This window comes from Narcine bancroftii, chromosome 13, assembly GCF_036971445.1.
Source record: "Narcine bancroftii isolate sNarBan1 chromosome 13, sNarBan1.hap1, whole genome shotgun sequence".
Taxonomy (NCBI): Eukaryota; Metazoa; Chordata; class Chondrichthyes; order Torpediniformes; family Narcinidae; genus Narcine; species Narcine bancroftii.
This window is the reverse complement of record NC_091481.1, coordinates 61,008,294-61,032,578: the sequence shown is the minus strand read 5'-3', so window position 1 is coordinate 61,032,578 and position 24,285 is coordinate 61,008,294. Positions and strand designations below refer to the sequence as shown.

At 47.0% G+C, this 24,285-nt stretch overlaps 1 protein-coding gene across 3 annotated transcripts in view; it reads right to left on the bottom strand.

Annotated features, from left to right (window-relative positions):
- The window catches only part of LOC138748137 (guanine nucleotide-binding protein subunit alpha-12-like), an 80,056-nt gene that overhangs the window by 34,889 nt on the left and 20,882 nt on the right, over window positions 1–24,285 (bottom strand). Inside the window, exon 4 of one of the 3 annotated variants that reach the window (XM_069907860.1) lies at window positions 21,101–22,669. The exons of the other annotated variants lie outside the window; for them this stretch is intronic. Coding sequence (XP_069763961.1) covers window positions 22,100–22,669 — 570 coding nt within the window. The 3' untranslated portion in view covers window positions 21,101–22,099. Of the gene's footprint in view, window positions 1–21,100; window positions 22,670–24,285 lie in introns of those variants that run through there. 3 annotated transcript variants of the gene reach the window in all.

Here is a 24,285-nt window from a genome sequence, read left to right as displayed (position 1 = left end):
AGTACAAATATGGAATAACTCACGGTACAATGTTTGTTTACACATCACCAACTGAAAGCTTATTTAAAGGATAAATTGGGAAACAGATTGAGATTACCTGAAGGAAGCAGCTTTGAATATGTGATTACAGACACAATGATAATTAAAAGATTTATAACGAACATGTACATTAAGCTGCAAGATAAGGAAAATGAAATAAACTATAAACCTAAACAGAAGTGGGAAAAGGATTTAAACATAAAGATAAAAAATGAAGTATGGAAAATGTTATGTTCTGGAACTATGAAGAATACAATAAATTCAAGGTTACGCATGATACAGTATAATTGGTTACACAGGTTATATATCACTCCTCAAAAGTTAAAAGAATGGGATCCAACATTATCAGATAGATGTTTTCGCTGTAAGAAGGAAATGGGAACAACATTACATGCAATTTGGGCATGTGAGAAAGTGAAAATGTTTTGGGAAGAACTAAATCAGATATTAAATAAAATCACAAAAAAATAACATACCAAAAAAATTCAGAGATCTTTCTTTTAAGTAACATAAGAAGTAATGAATTAGGCCTCAAATTGGATAAAGTGCAAAAAAGATTCATTATGATAGCCTTAGCAGTAGCAAAAAAATGTATAATGTGAACTTGGAAAATGGAAGAGAGCCTGAGAATACAGCAATGGTACATGGAAATGAATAAATGTATTCCATTGGAAAAAATAACATATAATTTAAAAAATAAAGTCACATTATTTGAACAAATTTGGGAACCATACATGGAACATAACAGAGAGAGCTTGCCTAGGACCTCCATCCCCAAAAATGATAAGAAGACAAAACGACTAGATTCAGTGTGTAACAAATAGATGACGCATCTGTAATGCGTGTCAAAAGAACTAAAGACTTGTTGATCCAAACCAAGGCTTTTAACTGAAAGACTGGAGCATATCACAAGTAGGTCGACCAGTCCAGAATGACCTGTTCTGGCTAGGAGCAATCCTTGAAGACCTGCCAGAAGATGTGGCTACTCTCTCAGCCAATCACAGTCATCCTATAGTACCATCTGTACATATACACATATACACATTGGTGATAGAATGTGTACTCTCACAGCATCTTTCTTGTTTATTTTCCTTTGTGTGAAGATATTGTTTTATGGTTTTATTGTATTGTATATTTGAATATTTATGGGTTTTGGATGGGGGTGGGAAGAGGGGAGGGAGGGAAAGGGGGAGAAAAGGGAGAAAATGCCATTGTGTAAATTTAATGAGAAACGTTTGTACATAGATTGATTGATATGGTTCACAGTGTGAAAAATAAAAAAATATTTTAAAAAAGCCAGCGCCGCCAGGCTGAGGAACAGCTTCTTCCCACGGCCAGTGAGAATGCCTTACGACCAAAGGAACTGCTCACACTGACCCTCCGAGACACTCACATTGTCAAAACAATATTTATTTATTTGTATAGATGAATACTTGTCCTCTGTGCGACTGCAGAGGCTGTGGGAGTGCTGGAGGCCAATCGATGGGACTCTGGGAGGACTTTCTCTTGCTTCTCTTTGTCTGCAAGGGGCAATGCTAATGGCAAATGTTCGTCTGCCTCATGACAAACTAAAGACAATATTACATTTCTGTGTTATGCCACGGCAATAAATTGTATCTAATCTGATCTGAAATTTAAATAAAGACAATTACAATGGGCTGAGGTCGGAGACAGGAAAAGTTTGAAAAGCGGAACAGCTGACATTGAAGGAGAGATGTATGAGGATTGAAGTTCGACAGGAAGGATACAATGTCTGTGGCTAACCGAAGAAGTAAAGGCTGGGCCCTCAAATGAAAGAAGGGGCAGCTAGTGTTACGAAGATTAGCGGTAAGCCGGAGAATTGGGGAAATGGCAAAAGCCAGCATCGGACGGCTGAAAAAGTTACAGAGGGAGAAGATTAAAGCCGAATGAACAAATGCATATAAAAATAGATAGTGACAGATTCGGCAGGTATTCAGAGCAACTAACGTAAATCTTGGAAGAACAGAGATTCTAAATAATTAGTTTGGATCAATATTCATGGTTGAAGACACTAAAAACCTCATTAATCACAGATAATCAAGAAGTTGCATATCAGGAGAAATTTAAAACAATTAGTTTGATCTGGACACTGGAGAAAACAACCTGATCTTTACCTAGAGTTATAATGGACATAAGATATGGAAGCAAAAATAAGCTGTTCAGCCCATTGAATCTGCTCCACCATTCAATCATGAGCTGATCCATTTCCCCACTCAGCCCCACTGCCTGGCCTTCTCCTCATAACCTTTGATGCCCCCAGCTAGACAAAAACCTATCAATCTCTGCCTTAAATACACCTGATAACCCGGCCTCCACAACCGCCTGCAGTAACAAATTCCACAGATTTACCACCCTCTGGCTGAAGAAATTCCCCCACATCTCCGGTCACTGCAGAGAGTTGTGAACTCGGCCAAGGCCATCACAAGCATTCCTCCATCGAGGGCATCTACTCAAGGCGGTGTCTTAAGAAAGCAACCACTCTCCTCAAGGATCCCCTACCACCACCTAGGCCATGTCCTCTTCACTCTGCTACCATCAGGAGCCTGAAGACGAGCACCCAGCGGCACAAGCTTCTTCCCCTCCACCATCAGATTCCTGAATGGACAATGAAGCACAAACATCACGTCACTTTCTTAAAATGCAATTTAATGCAATATTTGCACCTGTGGCGCTGCCTCAAAACAGCGAATTTCCTGATATGTTCATGACAATAATTCTGATTCTGTGTTTGTCCCACTGATAAGGCCATTCATATCCCCTCTGCTCTTCAATAAACCTTGGGCTCCACATGGACTTCAGCCAACTTCCCCTAACTATGTCAACTCCTCGTGTGATCATCCAGGCATTGCTGCAGCTCATCTCTTCACTCCCAAAAGGAATGAGGAAGTGCCCGACTCTGTTCTTCCAAGGTTTACGTTCGCTCCAACTCTCTTGAGAAGACGCGTCCTCCAGTCCAGGCAACTGTTCAGTGCATCTCCTCTGCACCATCTCCAAAGCTTCCATATCTTTCCCGTAATGAGGTGACCAGAACTAAACATAATGTATGGTCTAACCATGGTTATAATACTCAAGGTAAACACTAATGTCTGCAGACGCTGTGATTGGGGTAAAAGCACACAGTAAATGCCGGAGGAACTCGGCCGGTCACCCAGCGCCCATCAGCTGATATTTTGAAAAGGGTTCAGGCCTGAAACGTTGGTAATATATCTTTACCTCCTATGGACACTGCGAGACTGGCCGAGTTCCTTCGGCATTTACTGTGTGTTTTTATCACGACAGCAGCATCTGCAGACTTTCCTGTTTACTCCATTCAGTTGATCCATCTCTTCAATGGATACCTACCCTGAAGAAACTCTTCTCTCTTTGAAGGGAGTTCTGTGAGAGTCCCTCTCTTTCTCTCTATCTGCCCTGCATGCTGCCCTCAAGCATATTCTCACCCAGACTCTTCCACAGCCATGTGTCACAGCGCCAAAATCAATTTTATCCTCTCCTCTTATCATATCCCATTAACACCTTTTGTTGGTCTGGACTCCTCCCCAGGCCAGTCTTCATTCTGATGCCTTCCTGTTCTTTCCTTATACCTTGAAGGAGGGCTCAGGGCTGAAACATCGGTAATATATATCCGCTTTCAGGTGCATTCTCCGCCAAGATACAATCCTGTGGAATGGTCATTCAGGTGGCAGCCCTGAAAGCGCTGCACTGTCCACCTGAAAAGGACAGCTGTACTAGAGGTGCCTCCTGGGGATGTTGGAGCAGGGGCAGCCGGCGCGGGATATTGGGGCAGGGGCGGCGGGGAAGGTGGGGGCTGTCAGGCATCAGGGAGTTGGGTCACCGGCTGATTGTCATCAGCCTGGCCCTTAGCAGCTGCATTCAGGTGCCTAAGGGGCTTCAGTGCTCCGGCGATTATCCCTCATGGAGGAGGGTTAGAAAGTGCGCCTCGGAGACGCCTCCTGCTCTTGGTACCCCAAGAGTCGCATAGAGGTAGAATATGCGGCTTTACATCGGGGTATTCTGGCCACCTGAAAGGGCCTAATGTTTACCTCCTATGGATGTTGCAAGACTAGCTGAGTTCCTCCAGTATTTCTGTGTGTTTTTATTATAAAGCTCTTACCTTGTTTCTCCAGCATTGTGTTTTTACTTCTAACATCGGGTGAGGCACCACCAGTAACTCCAAAGACTAGAAGTTGTCGAGAAAATGATAGGCTTTTATTAACTACAGAATTGAGGCCTGTCTGTGCTGGTCGACTGCCCTGAACTGAGGAGGGGGCCGTGGCGCGGTCACCTTTATTCGGGGGTCAGTGGGAGGAGCCTCAGGCACAGTCAGCAAGGGCCGAGTCCTACTGCATCCAAACACACATACAAGCACATCCAAACATTTGTGGTTTACCACCATCGGCCAAGTGCATATTTAAGCTTTGTTGAGAAGGCAGGAACCTTCGATGATGCGGCATTGACTGCATTAGAATGTCAAACGGGGGTCCAGCTTAGTTGGAGCTGTTTGTCCTCAGCACCCAACATCCCGGACGGATCTATAAGCACCAAAACCCCAAGGATGAAAGCTTTGAGCAAGAATTTTTTTTTTAGAAGCAGGAAGCAAACTTGGCCAAACAGATCACAACACAGATCTAACTGCTAACTTTCTCCATTCAATTACTGATTGACAGCTGCACCGTTCAACCCCGGGTCAGAAACTTCTGCGGGTGGTACCTTCCTTGTTTGGCACTTTCCAAATGCTATCCCCTAGCATTTAACAGGCCATTCTGCAGAGGCTGTGATTGTAGCAAAACCACAGAACCTAATGGCTGGAGGAACTCAGGTGGTCTCACAGCGTCCCGGAACGTTGGTAATCTATCTTTACCTCCTACGGACGCTGCAAAACCTGCCAAGTTCTGTGTTTTTACCACTACTTCCTCTTACAAGCCCACTTCCTCAAATGTTCCTTAAAATTTTAAACATCCACATTTTTTTTGCACTAACTGCAAATGAGAATATTTATTTATCCATCCTTTTATATTTGACATCTCTTTTTCTGTCTCATTTCCTATTCTGGTCATTTTAGTTTCTACATTATTGCTGGCGTATCTTACCTGGGTAGCTACAGCAAGTTAAGAATTTGTGTACATGACAATAAACTCTCCTCCCTTTAAACATTAAAACATTACAGCACGGTACAGGCCCTTCCACCCTCCATGTTGTCCCGAACCATATAAAAGTGCTAAACCCTCCCTTCCCTATAACCCTCTACTTTCCTTTCATTCATGTGCCTGTCTAATAGTCTTTTAAAAGGCCCTAATGTTTCAGCCTCTACCACCACTCCTGGCGAGGCATTCCAGGCCTCTCCTCCTCTCTCTCTCTCATGATGTCTATTTTCTCCCTTTCTCTTTCTCCCTTCCTCCCTGTCTCTCCTTCCTTTGCACCTCTCCCTCTCTCTTGTCATGTCTCCCTTTCCCTCTCCTCTCTCTCTCTCTCTCTCTCTCTCGCTGTCTGCCTCTCCTTCCTTCTCACTCTCTCTCTTTTTAACATCCTCCACTATTATACCATGATTGGCTGCTATCGACTGGACCTTCCTCCCGAGAACGATCCTACCCATAGCCCCTTGTGGGCTACCCCTTCCCTTTTGCTCTGATCAGTCAAGGAGGTGGATGGTTGTTTGATAGTGTTCCAGTCTTTAGCTGTTAAAAGCCTGATTCTATCACTACTCAGCCTTTTGTGAATTATTGAGGGTCTATTTGTTGGAATCGAAACTACTGTAGCACAGAAAGTAATCGCAGGCATCAGGCTGAATCACCTTTCACTGGCTGTGTTTGCAGCCCTGCTGGGGATTATACACTCAACAAGGAAGTATAAACAGGAACAAGTGTCATTAACTAATTGCAATCAACCAGAATCAGAGGAAATGCCCACATACCCACTTCCCTAAATCAGCAGATTGTCCCCGACTTACGCATCTTCTCGCGCCCTCCCCCCACCTTAAAGCATCAGTGGACATGCCTGAAGGTTAATCGAATAAGCCATCTAGTATCAGAGGAACAAAACAAGACCTGGTTAATGCAAGATCTGTGCAACACAGCACTCAGGTAATGCAGAACCCGGGCAACGCAGTCTGGATAATACAGAGGCCAAGTAACCAAAAGCGCAGTTAAAGCAGAGCCTGGGAACCCACCCCCTCATCTCCAAGTTCCTCCCCTCTGGCCCTGCAGACAGTTGGAAAATTGGAGGGCTATCTACTTTAGACAAACGTTCTTTGCTGAATTGCAGTGCAATACACAAACGCGCGCACGCACGTTATGCGTGCATATATGTGTATGTGTGTGTGTGTGTGTGTGTGTGTGTGTGTGTGTGTGTGTGTGTGTGTGTGTGTGTATGTATGTGGTGGGGGGGGATGGTTGAGTGTGCACACGCGGAACGCATGCCCGGGCAAGTAGAGCCACTATGTCTGCAGTGTTAAGTCATCTTCTCCCAGCGACTGTGTGCAGCATCACCCTCTCTCCCCCCACCCCACACAGGGGAATGCATCACTTCACCCCCTGACAGCCAAAGGCAGCAACATAATTGTCCAACAAGCATTCATTACATCTGCGACAAGTGCACCTTCCCAACCCGCCCTTTATTTGGTCAAAAGTCCTTGCGAGGCAGGGAGCTGGTGGGGCTTTGTACAGTGCATTGTCCGCATTGCAGAGAGGACAAAGCGAGTGGTTTGTCAGTCTCCGTTCCTCAGGGATGTCCCAGGAGGATCCTCTTTCATCCACACATTGTCTGGGTTTCAATGAGGCTCCGACATTCTGGGACGGCCACAGATGGCAGGCAGGGAGAGGCAGGACTTAGCATGGGAGGTGACAGCAGGAGAGAGAGGAAGCAATGTAAGAGGACATTAGGCCCATTGAGTCAATGCCATCTCCCAAGAGCAATCAATCCCATTCTCCCCACTCATTTTCTGGTTAACTTTTCTCTTTCATGTTCCCCCTCCTCCCGATTACCTCGGGCCAACTTACAGCATCCCCAACATTGTGACATGGAAAGAGGAAGAAAGAGAGAGAGGGAGAGAGAGGAAAAGAGATGGGGGGAGAGGAAGGGAGAGAGTTCTAGAAAGGAAAAGGAGGAACAATAAGAAGTTTAAAGAGAGAGAAGGGAATGAGAGTGAGAAAGAGGTAGGTGGAGAGAATGATAGAGAGGGGAGGAGAGAGATTAACATGTTGCCTTCATCAGGAAGGACTATTTCAGAGCCTGGGAAAGAGAGGCAAAAGGACAAACATTCCCCCACCCCACCTCCTCCTCTCTCTCTCTCTCTCTCTCTCTCACATTCTCTCTCATTCCATCTCTTCCTTTTCTCCCTCCTCTCTCTCTCTTTCACTCTCCCCCTCCCTCCCTCACTCCTCCCTCACTCTCCCACCCTTTCCCCTTTCCACTTTCTCTCTCAAACTCCGTCTCTCCCTCTTCTCCCTCCTCTTTCTCTCACACCCTCCCTCCCCCTCCTTCCTCTATCTTTCAGTCTCCCCCTCCCTCACTCCTCTCTCTCTCTCTCACCCTCCCTCTCTTTCCCCCTCCCACTTTCTCTCTCCCCTCCTTCTCTGTCCCTCTCCCATCCTGCGAAATCTCTCTGGAAAGGGAGTGATGGAGAAGGTGGGAGGTCTGGAAGGGAATGAACCCTTTAAAAAGCTCATTGGCCCCCCTTCTCACTTTAAACCAATTCCAATCCTGATGAAGGGGTTTTGACCTGAAATGTTGACTTTGTGCCTCTCTTCACAGATACTGCCCGGCCTGCTGAGTGTTTCCAGAGGTCTCCCTCTTGATTGCAGCTTTTCAGCATCTGCAGTTTTTCATTGGGTGCCAGAAAGGGCCTCGGGAGAAGGCGCAGGAGACATTTTCACAGAAGAATCAAGCTGCTAGGTACCCTGTGGATTTTACCGGGTGCTATGTCCTCGGTTGTACCATCGGAAGTCTTAATAAACACTCAGAGAAGCTTGTAAGTTTAGAGCACAAACCTTTACTCATATCTCAGGCTGCTGGTCATGTCGGAATACACTGTCGCACTGAGCATGCTCACCACTCAAGTGTGATGCAGCTCTTACAGTCTTGCAGTGTTCATGCTCCAGCATAAAATAGTCCCAAGTTACCATTGTATATAACACTGGGACAAGTACTAGGACCAGGCAGGAAATCCAACCTATGCCATTGTAAAAGGCTGACACTGATCACAAACATATTTGGATCTTTAAAGCAGTGCTTCATTGCCTTAAATAGACTGTAGATGGAAATGGATGATGGCACGTTGTTACAGTGCCAGGGGTTCGAATCCAGTGCTGTCTGAAAGGAGTTTGTACTGTGTGGGTTTCCTCCGGGTGCTCCGATTTCCTCCCACTCTTCAAAACGTACTGGGGTTGTAGGTCAATTGAGTGCTATTGGGTCAGTTACCGATGTCTAAATTAAAAAATATATATATATATCTAGTTTGCACCATGTTGGGGGTTGAGTATCATAAAAGACTGAATTCACACTGGAGGCTCCAGCAGGACCAGAGTTTCCGAACTCTGCCTGAGTTTCAGGTGCATGTGGGCCTGTACACCGGGGCACCATCTATATACCCTTCCTACAGGTGTGCCACCAGCTCAACATTGCAGCAGCTGCACCGATGTTACCACTGCCTGGTAGAGCCAGATGCTGGAGGCACTTTCATGCCCGTACCACAGAGCGGCACAGAATTTTAGGGCTGGGTGGATCAGCCAGAGGTTTCGTTGGGGTGGATTGGCCAGATGTCATAACTGCCCGGACCTGTCAGGTTGAAGCTGCACAGAGGTGCCTGGTGTCGCAGTGCCATGAGCCAGCCAGACGAGGAGGCTGCAAGTGAGCCCGCCTGGAGCCTGCAGTTCGGCTACCTCAGGCTCGTTGAAGGTAGCCATTGTCAACTTTTTTTTGGTGATTCCCGCCCCCCCCCCCCCCCCCCCCCAGGACTCTGCTCATTGTTAAAGGGGCCTCTTCTCTGTGAAGCAGTCAAGTTTAGGTTGTTTCATCCAAGGTCTAGAAGGAAAAAAATGGAAGATCAGATGACACTGGACAATGAAGATCTTGCTTTCTGAACACTTTGGGGTGTATTTTATCGCTTTTGGGCTGTTGATCATGAAAATCGGCTTATTAATTTCCTATTACATACCGTTTTTGAGATAAAATCTACGTTGTGATTTCCTGTCATATTTTATGTCTACTAGTATATTGGCTACAAAGCCAGCTGTTTTGGTCAGTCCAAGCATCCCTGGGCATGCTCTCAGTGCAGGTGTTATGCAAATATTGTCTTAGGCCTGGATAGATGCAGGCAGGCTATAAAAGCAGCTCACATACACAAATGCTGTGCATTACATTGATTATAGTTTGAACGCATGTTGATTCACACGTTCCTCAGGCAAATACATATTGAGTGTACTTAACAATAGCATTTATTGTCTTCAGGAAGATTCAGTACAGCAGAAATGTCTCATCAATGTCACAAGAGTTGCGATACATTCTGTTAAATTTGTGGCAAGTATACAGTTAATGCTAAATTCAATAAATGCTAATTTAATGTTTCTCCAACTTCCTATGTGATACAGCATATCTGAATTATCTTTGTGTTTAGCTTGATGTTCTCTATTATAATGCCCAATTTTTTTTTCAGTAAGCAAACCTTATAACACGAAAGTGTTACTTAAATGGGAAACGACTGCAGCGTACTACCGTGCAGAAGGACTTGGGAGGGCAGGTGCAGCAGGCGATCAGAAAGGCAAATGGAATGTTGGCCTTCATTGCTAGAGGGATTGAAATGAGGAGCAGGGAGGTTATGCTGCAACTGTACAAGGTACTGGTGAGGCCGCATCTGGAGACAGTTCACTGGCTTTGGAGGTGGGGTGCGGGGGTCAGCCTATGAGGAGAGATTGGGTCATCAGGGACTGCACTCACTGGAATATAAAAGAATGAGAGGGGATGTTATAGAAATGTATAAAATTATGAAAGGCATAGATAAGATAGAGGTAGGTAAGTTGTTCCCATTGATGGGGAGACCAGAACTAGGGGACGTACCCTCAAGATAGAGGGGAGTAGATTTAGGACGGAGATGAGGAGGAACTACTTTTCCCAGAGGGTGGGGAATCTGTGGAATTCGCTGCCCATGGAAGCAGCAAAGGTGATCTCAGTAAATATATTTAAGACAAAATTGTATAGATTTTTATGTAGTCGGGGGATTAAGATATATGGGGAAAAGCCAGGGAGGTGGAGATGAGCCAATTATCAGATCAGCCATGAATGGTAGAGCAGGCTTGACGGGCCGGATGGCCGACTCCTGTTCCGATTTCTTATGTACTTCTGTCCAAATAACGACATTAAAAACTTTTTTTTTAACATGATTTTAGTCCATGACCCTTTTAAATGTGCCAAATGGCCCCCTTTGAGAATGGCTTATCAAAATGTCTAGGGTTCTGGGTATAAATATCGGCCACAGTAATAGGCGAGGCCCAAGACCTACCAACTCACAGGCTTCGCAGTCTTCCCAAGCCAGATGTTAGAGAAATAAAAGAATGGTGGACTCTGAAATCCCAAAAGTAATTATCTCCTGACCATTTATTTTTTGAATTATTTCAAGCAATAGCTGAGGGTATCACATACAGCAAGGATAATTACTGATAGACAGGCCGCACCGACCCTCAGTGCTTGGAGTCAATGCTGAGGATTTGAATTCTTCTCACCATGTCTATATTGGGGAACAAACCATCTCTTCAAGATTCGATTACATTATTGTCATGTTCTTTTTTCTTCTTTGGCTTGGCTTCACAGACGAAGATTTATGGAGGGGTATGTCCACGTCTGCTGCAGGCTCGTTGGTGACTGACAAGTCCGATGCGGGACATTAAATGCTATATTGCACAAAATTTCCTTTAGTCCACAGTAAGGCAGCTAAAGATTCACTATCAGCAGAAATTACCCGGCTCCCCTTACAGTCAGAGAAAGAGAAGCAAATTAGAGCCTGTGGTGAATGTCTGCCAAGCTGCCCGTCTTCCCTCTGGCGAGCCTTGCTGTACTAACATTGGCTGTACATTATCTCTACTGTTAAGGACACTCCCTTTGGATATAACTGTATATGCATCTATTGTCTTTCATTATTGTACCATGAGTTTCTGCTAATAAAAGCCATGATTATTGTTTGACCCCATCATCTTTGTCTACTTCATCAACTGGCACTTCAGAGCCCCCCTCGAGTCACTGAGTGTCCATGGGTTCACCTCCAGCGTTCCCGCAGCGTCACAGACTTTGGTCCTGGCAGTCGGCAACCCGAGCGCCAGGTGCACACCCCCTGGGACAATTTGGAAGCCTCCAGCACCCTTGGCACCCTCTCTCGCAACCTGAAGCCGATACCTGGTACCTTCCGGTCCCTGCCTACATGCCCCTTCACCTCTGCTTTCGAATCTACTCCCACCACCTCCCAGGACACCGTGTTCCAGGCACCCACCACGCTCTCTCCCAAATTATTTTAATCTCTTCCCCTCTCACCTTAAAACATTGAACTCAAGTGCAGGTGCTCCCCTACTTACGACAGTCCGGCTTATGACTTTTCCAAAGTTACGATGGCTCGAATCCGTACTTTCAATTTTGAATTCCAATCTGTTCCCGTGATTGCGATATGTGGTTTGCTACTCTCTCGCGAAGCTGGGCGATGACAGCATCACTCAAGGGTATCGTACAGCACACTCCCTCGCGATGCTGACTCAATCACGCCCAAAGTACTTTCAGCCGTGTATGTTAATGGCTATTTTTCAGTGTGGAATAGAGGAATTCAAAATTTAATTAGAAAATATCATAGGTGCGGTGTCCTTTTGCAACATCATGATTTTTTTCGACTTACAATGGGTTTGCCGGAAGCCCATCATAAGTTGAGGAGCACCTGTATTTGACATTTCAGCGCCAGGACAAAAGACCCTGAACATTTAACCCTTTCCACGTCTCTCAGAATACTTGGTTCAGTATTGAGGGGTTCAACTTGCCCTGGACAATTCACCTGGGGATGCAATGAGACCCTTTCAAATAACTATGTTAAAATGCGACATAAAGCCCTGCAACATCTGAACAGTAAAAATGCATTTATCATGATGCCCTTTAACGACTACAGTTCGGCACTTAAAACCATCATCCCCTCAAAACCGATCAGAAAATTCCAAGACCTGGGAGTTAACAACCTACTATGTAATTGGATCATAGATTTCCTCCCCTCCAGACCACAATCAGTGAAGATTGGTAAGAATTTCTCCTCCACAATCTCCGTCAGTACCGGAGCACCACAGGGCTGTGTTCTTAGCCCCCTGCTCTACTCACTTTACACCAACAACTGTGTGGCTTGGTACGACACTAATACCATCTACAAATTTGCCGACGATACCACGGTAGTGGGTTGTATAAAGGAAGGGGAAGAGTCAGCGTACAGGATGGGGATTGAAAACTTGGCTGAATGGTGCACTAACAACAACTTCGCACTCAATGTCACCAAAACTAAGGAGCTGATTGTTGACTTCAGGAAAGGAAAGCCAGAGGTTTACAATCCAGTGATCATTGGGGATCAGAGGTGGAGAGGGTGAGTAAATTTAAGATCTTGGGAGTCACTATCTCAGAGGATCTTTCCTGGACCCAACACTCCAATAGCATTGTGAAGAAAGCACGTCGACATCTCTACTTCCTCAGGAGTTGACATTGGAAACCCTGACAGATTTCTACAGATATGTGGTGGAAAGTGTGCTGACCGGCTGTATCTTGGTCTGGTATGGGGACATCAATAACCCTAAGTGCAAAGCCCTCCAAAAGGTAGTGGACACAGCCCAGGGCATCACAGGCAAAGCCCTCCCCGTTATTGAGAACATCTACAGGGAACACTGCCGTTGGAGAGCAGCAGCAATCGTCAAAGATCCCCACCGCCCAGCACACACTCTGTTCTCACCACTGCCATCAGGAAAGAGGTAACGGTGCCACAAGACTCGCACCACCAGGTACAGGAGCAGCTGCTCCCCCTTCACCATCAGACTCCTCAACGACAAACTCAATCAGGGACTCATTTAAGGACTCTCACGTGCACGTTATTGATTTTCTTTATTCTCTCTGTATTGCACAGTTTCTTTACATTCGTTATTTGTTTACAGTTCTTTGTTTGTTTACATGTTTACACTGTACAATTTATTTTTTGCACTACCATTTGGTGGTAATTCTGCCTCGCCCATAAGGAAAAGGTTTGCCAGGATGGGGCCTGGGTTAGAGGGTATGAGCTCTGGAGAGAGGTCGTGCCAGGAGCTGAGGGAAGAGCAGATAGAGGTTTAGAAAGTTATGAGAGGTGTTGATAGGATGGAGAAGATCTTTTCCCCAGGGGAAATTGACTCGTGCCACATAAAGGGATGGGGGGGGGGGGGGGTAATGTTGAATGGAGGTGTGAGGGGTGAGAGAATGGTAGGTGCCTGGAATCCACTGCCGGCATAGTGGTGAAAGCATTCGAGGGGCTGAGAACATAGAAAAATATACGTGCAGTACAGGCCCATCAGCCAACAATGTTGTACTGACCTATATAAGCGTTCTTCACAAATGAAATCTTCCCTACCTATAGGTTATACCCATAACCCTCTATTTTTCTTTTATCCTTTGGTACCAGCCTCCACCACCACCCCGGGAATGCATGACAGACCCACTACTCTCTGTGTAAAAACATAACCCTGACATCTCCTCAAAACTTTCCTCCCCTCACCTTCTACAGACATCCTCCAGTCTTTGCTACTCTCACCCTGGGTAACAGGCACTAGCTGTCCACTTTATTGATGCCTCTCATCCTTCTTCGCTAAAAAGAGCAAAGACCTGGCTCTGGGATCCATACCTCATAAGACCCACTCTCCAATCCAGGCAACATCCTGGTAAATCTCCTCTCCAGAGCGTCCACATCCTTTCTGCAATGAGGTATCTAGAACTGAGCGCAATATTCCAAGTGTAGCCTAACTTGGAATAACTTCTGGATAGTTGCCTGAATGTGTGGGGAAGACAGGGACAAGGAGCACATGCTCCCGGCAGAATTCTAGTTTAATTTGGCTTCACTCTCAGTGCAGACACGTGGGCTGTGGGTCCTGTTCCTGTGATGGACTTCGAGGTTTCTGTGGTCCATCCGTGACAAACTAATCCTATCTGCTTCCTCGTGGTGTGTTCCCCCGACGCCCTACCTGTTCACGTTTCTGTCGATACTCTTCTTAAATGCCACTAACCCATTTGTAAGAACACAGGAAATAGGAGCAGCAGTCGGCCATCCGGCCCATTGAGCTCTTCTGCCATTCATTGAGATCACGGCTAATCTGATGATGGGCTCATCCCCACCTACCTGCATTTTCCCCATATCCCTTAATTCCCCGACTACATAAAAATCTATCCAACTTTGTCTTAAATATATTTAATGAGGTCGCCTCCACTGCTTCAAAGGGCAGCGAATTCCATAGATTCATCACCCTCTGGGAAAAGCAGTTCCTCCTCATCTCCGCTCTCAATCTACTCCCCTGGATCTTGAGGCGATGTCTCCTAGTTCCGGTCTCCCCCCTCCAATGGAAACAACTTCCCTACCTCTATCTTATCTATGTCTTTCATAATTTTATATGTTTCTCTAAGACCTCATAGAGTATAGTCAGCGGCTAGACTTCGTGAGGTGTCTGAGGAGGTTCGGTACGTCACCAAAGACTCTCAAAACTTTTATAGGTGTATCTGTGGAGAGCATTCTGGCTGGTTGCATCACTGTCTAGTACAGAGGTGTCAACGCTCAGGACAACAAACAAACTCCAGAGGGTTGTTAACTCGCTCTGCAACATCACGGGCACCAGTCTTCACTCCATCAAGGACATCTACAATAAGTAGTGTCTTAAGAAAGCAGTCCCTGTCCTCAAAGACCCGCCACCACCCAGGCGATGCCCTCTTCACTCTGCTGCCATCGGGAAAAAGGTACAGGAGCCTGAAGACAAGCACTCAGCAGCACAAGGACGGCTTCTTCCCCTCCACCATCAGATTCCTGAATAATCCATGAACCACAGACACGGCTTCACTTTGACGTTTTGTGCACTTTTTATTTATTTTTGAAGGTGGTTTATATAATGTTTGCACTGAGATGCTACTGCAAAACAACAAATTTTGTGACATGTTCATGACAATAAATTCTGACTCTGAGATCTCCTTTCATTCCAAATTCCAGCGAGTACAGTCCCAGACGACCCAATCTCTCCTCATAGGCCAACCCGCTCATGACTGGAATCAACCTGGTAACCCTCCTCTGCTCCGCTTCCAAAGCCAGTACATCCCTCCTCAAGTAAGGAGACCAGAACTGCCCGCAGTGCTTCAGATGCACCCTCACCAGTACCTTCTACAGTTGCAGAACCTCCCTGCTCCTAAATTCAAACCCTCTAGCAATGAAGCCCAACGTTCCATTTGCCTTCTTGCACCTGCAACCCAACCTTTTGCAATTCCAGCCCATTCTGAGCACTCATCCCTCTCCAGACTTATTCCACACATCACTCACCTCTAATATCTGAAATTTCCACCCTGGGTGGAAAAAAAGCCCCGATCATCTAACCTATCTCTGCCTCTCATTATTTTATGCATTTACTTATTCTGGAGTTGTCAGGCCCCTCTGAAGCATTCGCTGGGGAAATTGAGTGTTATGTGTTAGTGTGACGGTGTTACAGCACCAGTAACCCTGGGTCAAATCCACCGCTGTTTGTAAGGAGTTTGTGCATTCCCCTGTGTGAGCACGGCTGTGCAAAGAATTCAGACACAAAAGTCCACCAACTGGGCAATGGGCTTTAATCAGCTTAAACTTGTACACACCAGGTCTCTGTACCCTCCTGGCTCCTCGTGCCCAACTGCTCCCAAATGGGCTGGCTCGAGTCTTTATACAGGCCAGTGATTGACAGTGGGCAGGTGAGGACAGCCTCCCTGCAGGTTGCCTACCTGCAGGCACAGTGGTTGCCCCCCCGCCCCCTGCAGCCAGTGTAGTGGTTTTATCACCACACCCCATCTGCGTGAGGTTCTCCGGTTTCCTCCCATGCCCCAAAGCCATAAAGGGATTGGAGGGTTAATTGGTCGCGTGGATGCATTTGGACATCTCGGGCTTGCGGGCAGGAAGGGCCTGTATCTCTAAATTGAGACAAAATAAACAAATCTAATTATCCCTTGCTTCTGCCATTGCCTGCAGACAAGTTCGCATGATTGAAAACTCTGTGGCCTGGACCACAAGTCAGAATAAAGGCACTCAGGAGAAGCAGGTTGAGTACTTCACTTCCTGAGTAGGACATGAATCATCGGCTGTCACACTGGTGAACAGCAGCCTGTCTGTGAGAGTGGGTGGGATTTCCCCTTCACTCTCCTTCCTCAATCAATCCCTCTTTAAGCCTGACCCCCCTCCCCCCCGGCCTTCCAGTTCTGCTACGTTAGTCACCCTCACTCTGCTGACTCTCAGTCGGGGTGGTGAGGTGTGGGAGGTAAGAGAAGCGCGATAAAATAGAACAGTGCCACATAGGAACAGGTCCTTCGTGCCCGCATGTCTGCGCTGGGCAAGATGCCCAAACTAAATGTTTCATTTGGGACAGCACGGTCAGCACAATGCTATTGCAGCGCCAGCAGCCCGGGTTCAAGATCCCGCGCTGTCCGTAAGGAGTTTGTATGTTCTCCCCATGTGTGCGCGGGCTTCCTCTGGGCACTCCTCCCTCCCTCCAAAGATGAATGGGGGTTGGTGGTCGATTGGGTGCAATTGGCCGGAAGGGGCCATGTAATCGTGCTGTATGTTGTTAGGTCTGCTTTGTTCATGAATGAGTGAGACAAACACCAGGCTGAGTCGAAATCAGGGTTCTTTGTTCTTTATTACCGGATTGTAACACTTGCGACCAACCAGGTTAGTCGGAGAATGCATTCTGCCGTTATCAGCAAAATGGTGATTTTTTATACCCTTGGATACATGCTTAGAACATCATCATATCATTACTTGTCCAATGACTAAAACTGTTGCTATCCTTTCCCTGCTAGCTTCCTGCCTCTCAATCCATCAATGTCTCTCTTATCTTGTAAGTACAAGGATGCATTTACATCTTGTTACAGCCCTGCACATTCCCATCTCATGATGTTTTACCTAACAGGAGTACAAGGACACCTCCCCTTCTTGTTACAGCCCTGTACAGGGTAACTCCTTACACATTCCCATCTCATGATGTTTTACCTTACAATGTCTAGACTAAAAATTTTAATTACGCTACCAAAACAGGCCCTTCAGCCCTTCTAGTCTCTACCAGACTATTATACTGCCTAGTCCCACTGACCCACGCCCAGTCCATATGCAAGTGGTGCGGTTAGTGCCAGCAACCAGGGTTCGAATCCAGCCCTCTCTGTTCTTGGGTCAAAAGGGCCTGTTAATATGCAGTATGTCTAATTTTTTTTTAAATCTCTGCAGCTTGCACAAGTTAAATTTCTCTGTGTTCTTGGCATGACACAACTGAAGCCATTCTGCCCAATGTGTCCATGCTGGCTCCCAGCAGCACAATCCCCATTGGCTCCCTCCCGTTTTTCACCCCCCCAGCGCATGCCCTCGTCCACCTTTCTATCTGCCACCTCACACATGGAATACCGTGAACCTACCAACTCCGGCATCAATTGGGGTGTGGGATGAAACTAGAGCACCCGGGATGGGGGGGAGCACCCACAGGGTCACAGGGTGAACGTCAAAACTCCATGCAGACTGCACTGGAGGGCAAGATCGAACACGGGGCTCAGGAGTTGCAGGACAGCAGCACCTCCCGTTGCCCCCTCTTCCCTCACCATTCACGCAGGGACAGCACCAGCCCAGCCCATGGACCTCCAAACGCACTGAATTGCAACCTCCCCTGCACATTCCCATTACCTTCAGCTGCCCTAGGTTCTGGAATATTCCCTCTCACTCACTCCCCATCTTTTAAGATGTACTTTTTTGACTGAACTTTTAGATGTCTGAGCTGCAATCTCCTTGAGGCTGGGGTCAAATGTTGCTCAATCGTAACAGTTCTATTACAGCACCAGCGACTTGGGTTTGAATCCCGCGCTGTGTGTAAGGAGTTTGCACGTCATCTGCGTGGGTTTCCGCCCACCCCCCCATGTGACCAATTAATCTATTAACCCCATTCATCTAAGAAATATGGGAGGAAACCAGAGGACCCAGAGGAAACCCACACAGACATGGAGGGAACGTACAAACACCTTACAGACAGCGGCATATTCGAACCCAGCTAGTTGGGACTGTTGTGTTAATTACTACACCGGGGGCTGCCCAAAATTTTTCTGGTGGTGGGGCAGATGCACAAAAAATATAAGGGGGCACAGGCCAAAGATCATTCAGCCTGGCTATTTTCAACCGTTCAAAGAGTGCCCCTGCTCCTCATGGGCCTGCCGCTTGGTTTTTCCAAACGGGCCACAGTCGGCCCAGGGGGCACTCCCGCACTTCACTACAACTGTAGCGGGATGTCCTAACATTTGAACTCGGTACCTCTGCGATGAAGAACATGCATGCTTCCCTCACCACCCTGCCTACCCGTGTTCCCGATTTCAGGGAATTAGGTAGTTGTATTACTAGGTCTCTCTCTGCTCAACGATGCTCCCCAGACCCCGACCAGTTGCAGTGCATGTCTTGTCCAAGTTCAATTCTATCATCCATTCCTTTGATCCAAATCCTGTTGTAACCTTAGACTGCTAACTGCTTACAGATAGTATTCCGCAGACAACAGAATTGCCAGGAATATTTTATTGCGCCAGGGCTACGACAGGAAGAGTGGAATGCCTCACCGAAGGGGGGGTGGGGGGGGAGAGCCAGAAAACCTTTAACCCCAATGATCATACTGCAGCCAGTAACCCTGGCCAGTTCTCTGGGAGAGGGAAAGGGAGAGAGGAAGAGAGAGTGCGTGAGAGAAAGAGAGTGAGAGGGTGAGAGAGAGAAAAAAAAGAGAGAGTGTGTGAGAGAGACAGAGATAGAGAGAAAGAGATAAGAGAGAGAAATAGAGGTCGAGAGAGAGAGAGAGAGAGAGAGAGAGAGAGAGAGAGAGAGAGAAAGGAGACAAGAGTAAACAGATGGCTGCTAATCCTGACTGGACCATAAGGTGGCAGTGCTGACCAAGAACCAGAGATGGTGGCACTACCCTGCTGGGTTGGGTTAGATGGTGAGGAGGTTTACCCTCAGGGTTGAGAGGCACAGAGCCCTGGCACGGCCTTCAGACAGTGATCACCAGGAGAGAGGAACCTCTTCACTCACCGATGCAACCAGGACTGGTGGCAGGAAAGGAAATAGACTGGAGACCTTTCTGCCTGGAGCAGAGGTACCTGAGGAAGTGGCCTTGGAGAATCACAAGGATCGGTAAGGAAAATTGTCTTTGTCCCAGGGAAACAAAGGTTCAAGGTGAGAGGGGAAGAGGTGATAAGAGGGCGGGGATGATTGTGATTGTTAGATCCATTTTGGTTGGTAGGTATATGGGCAAATGCGATTAGACAATGCCTAGTCTGGGTTAAAGGCCTGATTCCATGCTGTAAGACTCTCTGACTCTAGAGGGAATGAAAGGAGTATCTTTCCCAGATGCTCAGCACAGTCAGGTCTGAGGCGAATGGAGATTTTGGACAAGAAGGGGATGTTAAGGGGATGAGAATGAAGACCTCAGAGATCAGCTACTCCAACGACACCTCTTCACACCCTGTCCCCTGTGAGGATTCCATTGCTTTCTCCCAATACCTCCATCCCTGTCGCACCTATGGCCAGGATAAGGCCTTCCATGCCAGATCATCAGAGATGTCCATTGGAGGACCAGCACCTCATCTTCCCTCTAACCAGATGGCATTAACATCGGCTTCTCCGGTTTCCATTAAACACCACCCCTCCCCATCTTTTTACCCCTGTCACCTTTCATCCAGCTATCTCTCGCTTTCACAGAGCCAAAATCAATTCTCACCTTTCCTCTTATCATATCCAATTAACACCTTTCGTCAACCTGGCCTGGACTCCTCTCCCCCCCACCCCCCCCCCACATTCTTCCCCCTTTCTCTCCCCAGCCTTAATTCAGACACCTGCCTGCTTTTAACTTCTAATTTGAAGAGGGGCTCGGGCCCGAAACATCGATAATATATCTTTACCTTCATCAATTAAATTATACTCCACATAAATGGATTTAATCCTAATTATTCAAATAAGTGTTTTCAATGAGCGAAAGAAATAGGGACTTTTGTTTTGCATTCAGTGTGGTCTTGTGAAAAAGTGGAAAAGGTTTCAGAATGAACTAAGTTTATTATTAGGGCTAATTATAAAGATAAAGGTACCAAAGGATCTAAGAATATTTTTACTTGGAGATATCTATGAAAAGATATAGAACTGAAATTGGACAAATACCAAGAAAATGTTTTAAGTGTTGCAATAACAGCTGCAAAGAAATGCATAGCGATGTCATGGAGAGATGATGGAGAAGTGTTATGAAGCGGATGGTACAATGAGATGCAAAATTGTACACCATTGGAAAAAATTACGTATAGTTTAAGGAATCGAGTTGAAAATTCTTATAGTATTTGGAAACCATCTATGGATTTTACAGATAATTTTCCATCCACCTCTTCTATCTTATCCACTCCTCTTAATTAGCAATTTTTAACAACAATTAATGATTTTTGATGCTAATATTATTGCATATTAAATGGTAGGGGTTTCTTTTCTTTCCTTCTCTTACTTTTGGTTGGGAGGGGGGATGGGGAGAAAAATATAAAAGTTTTTTTTGGATCTTTGGATATGGATATTTGATTAATGCTTTATTCTTTTTTTTCCTGTAATGATGCAAACAATTAAATAAATTTTTTTAAAGTCTATCTTTACTTCCCACGGACATGGTGCTCTTCCTTTACTGCCCTTTGCTTCCTGGCGCCGAGGCTGATGGTCTTTCCTCTGAGGTGTGCAAATATACTGACTCTACACAGAAGTATCCAAGTTGTCGGGCGCACAAAGATCCCCCCCTCCCCCCCACACCCCGCTCCCACCCACCCACTACTGAACATTTCCCTTCACTCACAAAGAGCTCGTCTCTTAGACCCTGGGCTGTTCCTGACACCTGCAATAACCCCTCGGTTCAAACCACTCATCGTAATCAACCAACGTCAGTGACTCCACACAGTGACCGTCAACATCCGGCTATAGGATCACAAGCCCTTTTCACGCTTGTTGGCGAACAAGAGGAAGGCTGCCCCCCTCCCCAACTCCATTTACAATGGGGTAGGACAGAGATTTGGACGGAGGTCAGGGGATGCTAGGGTAACACGGTATACATGAAGGGATCACACAAAGTGTACACACTGGGTGCAAATGATTCGCTCAAGGGGGATGACACAGGGGGTTAACTGCCAGGGTAATGGAAAGGCAGCCCCAGATACTGAAGGTGTCCCAGACACTGGGCATACAGGGAGATTGGGTGAGTGGCAGGTTCACACTGGGGTCCTCTGAGTATAATGCATAGGCAACTCTTATGAGACTCCGTGAGCAGCATGAAACACACGAGAGTCCATGTGGAACACAGGACCCATGAGAGTCCACTTGGAGTGCAAGACATACAAGGTCCATATTGAGTGCAGGATGTACGAGAGTCCACGTGGCACACGGGAGTATGAAGCACGGGATGTATAAGAGTCCAGGTGAAGCGCAGAGCGCATGAAAATCAACGTGAAGTGGGGGACGCACGAGAGTCCACATGGAGTGCAGGATGTATAAGAGTCCACGTGAAGCAGGGACGCACAAGTGTCATTTAAAGTACGAGAGTCCAGATGGAATGCGGGGCGTTTGAGAGTCCACATGGAACACACGACACATCAGACTTCAAATGGAGCGCAAGGCATCGAGAGTCCATGCAAAGCGCAGGATGCAGGTGAGTCCACATGACGCAAGAGGTGTATAAGTGTCCACACCAAGCGCCAAACACGAGAGTCCACATGGAGCGGGGGGCATAAAGACTCCATGCAGAGCGCGGGGCTGGCAGAGGTCACGGCCTCATTGCAACATGATGTCATTGAGATTCTCCTGCAACACCGTGTTTCTCACTGCCTGAAAGACGAAGCGGATGTTTTCTGTGTCGATGGCGGTAGTGAAGTGGTGGAAGAGCGGCCGGCTGACGTCTCGCTGCTGGCGGCTGAAGCAGGACAGCAGGTAGCGCTGGACGTCCCCGAGGTGGTTTGGCCGCCCTTGGAAGTCGGGGAAGTAGTCGCTGATGCTCACCATCTTCACTTTGGCCTCCAGCAGGTCCGTCTTATTCAGGAAGAGGATGATGGAGACGCGGGCGAAGAGCCTGTTGTTGACGATGGTCTCGAAGATGTTTATGGACTCCACCAGCCGGTTGGTGGAGCTGTCCTCAAACAGAACTTGGTCGAACTCACTGGACGACACCATGAAGAGGATGGAGGTGATACCCTCGAAGCACTGGAACCACTTCTGCCTCTGCGACCGCTGACCACCCACATCCATCATCCGGAACGGGATGCCTTTGATGAGGAAGTCGTGCTCCACGATCCCCTTGGTCGGTCTGCGGGACAGCAGGACATCTTGCTTGGTCGGGAGGTAATTCTACAAAACAAGGAGGCTCTTGGGTCAGCACAATCCCTAGGTCACAGAAGGAGAAGCAGGTCACTTGACCCCTCAAATCCATACTCCTCTCAACACCATCCATCGCCCCAACACTTGACATGTCCTTAGAAGCCAATGGGAATTGGAGTTCAGGAACTGGAATACGATCCCAACCACATGGGCAACCATGTTAATTGGGTACCACAGGTTTCAATAGCTTTTACCATGCGGTATCATTAAAATTAAAATACTGGGGTTTTCACTCCATGGACCTCCATCTCCTGCTGCCTAGCCAACATACAGAAGGACCCATCACACCCCAAACACACTCTCCTCCCAATGAGTAGGTTGTAGAGGGGTGAGAGTACACACCAACAGGCTTAAAGACAGTTTCTTCCCCACAGCCGTCAGGTTCCTGAATGGGGTCTAGGACATCTTGGCACTAACAGTGGGGTGAGGGAAGTGCGAGGATGTTACCACAGGGAGAGGGGTCAGTGCCGAGATTTCACCATGGGTGAGGAGAGTGTGGAGATATTTTCCATTATATGTAATTAAAATTCTAATATATTAATAATTTTATATTCATTATATTTAATTAAAAATATCACTTAAATGCCATATCCGTCGTCAAATACGAGCGTCAAAATATCCGGCGCCAAACTGTAGACGCCAAAATGCCTGATTCCGCCTGAAGGGAGCCCACAACTGGGCTCTTGCCTTGCAACCATCGATCTGTGTTTCATTATAGCTCCGTTCACCAGGATTGTGCTGTCAACCTCATACTTGTACCATGGGTATAAGAATCTCTTAAATCCTCCTAATGATTCAGCCTCCACCACCACCCCTGGCAAGGCATTGCAGAGACACACAACTCGTAAAAAACTTACCCCTGATGTCTTGCCGAAACTTTCCTCCCTTCACTTTGTACAAAGGTCCCCTGGTGTTCGCTCCAGAGAGAAAAGCCCCAGCTCTGCTAACCTTACCTCATAAGATTTATTTTCCAATCCAGGCAACATCCTGGTAAATCTCCTCTGCCCCCTCTCCATAGCTTCCACATCCTTCCTGAAATGTGGTGTTTCCAGAATTAAACACTAAGTGTCATCTTACCAGAGATTTGTAGAGTCGCAATGTGACTTCTTGACTGTTGAACTCAATCCCCTGACTAATGTAGCCCAGCATCACAAAGGCCTTCTTAACCAACATGATAATTAAACTCACCCACTCTGGCTGCTTTCTCTCAGCTACAGGATGGAGAAGGGAGGAGCTTCATCCCCAACAGGGGGTTCCACAGGACACCTTTTGACCCCACTCTGGGGGGAGGAAGGTGACATGGCTGGCAGCCCCAGGAGGGAAGACCTGGCCCTGCGCTGGTCGAAGCCGCTCCACGGAGCTCTGGTCCTCTCCCCTCTGGTGTCTGGGAGGGGGGGTGGGTGAAGGGGTGGGGAAGTGCTAACCTCCCCTCCACCCTTCCCAGGCAAGACTGGCAGCACAGGTAGACCTCAAGGACACAGAGACCCACAGGGAGATGCTGCTTGAAGGCCTGATTCCAGGAGATCCCCAGGAGGGAAGTGATTCTCACCAAGTGGCTCAGTCGAACTTGGGAGTCAATGCAAACG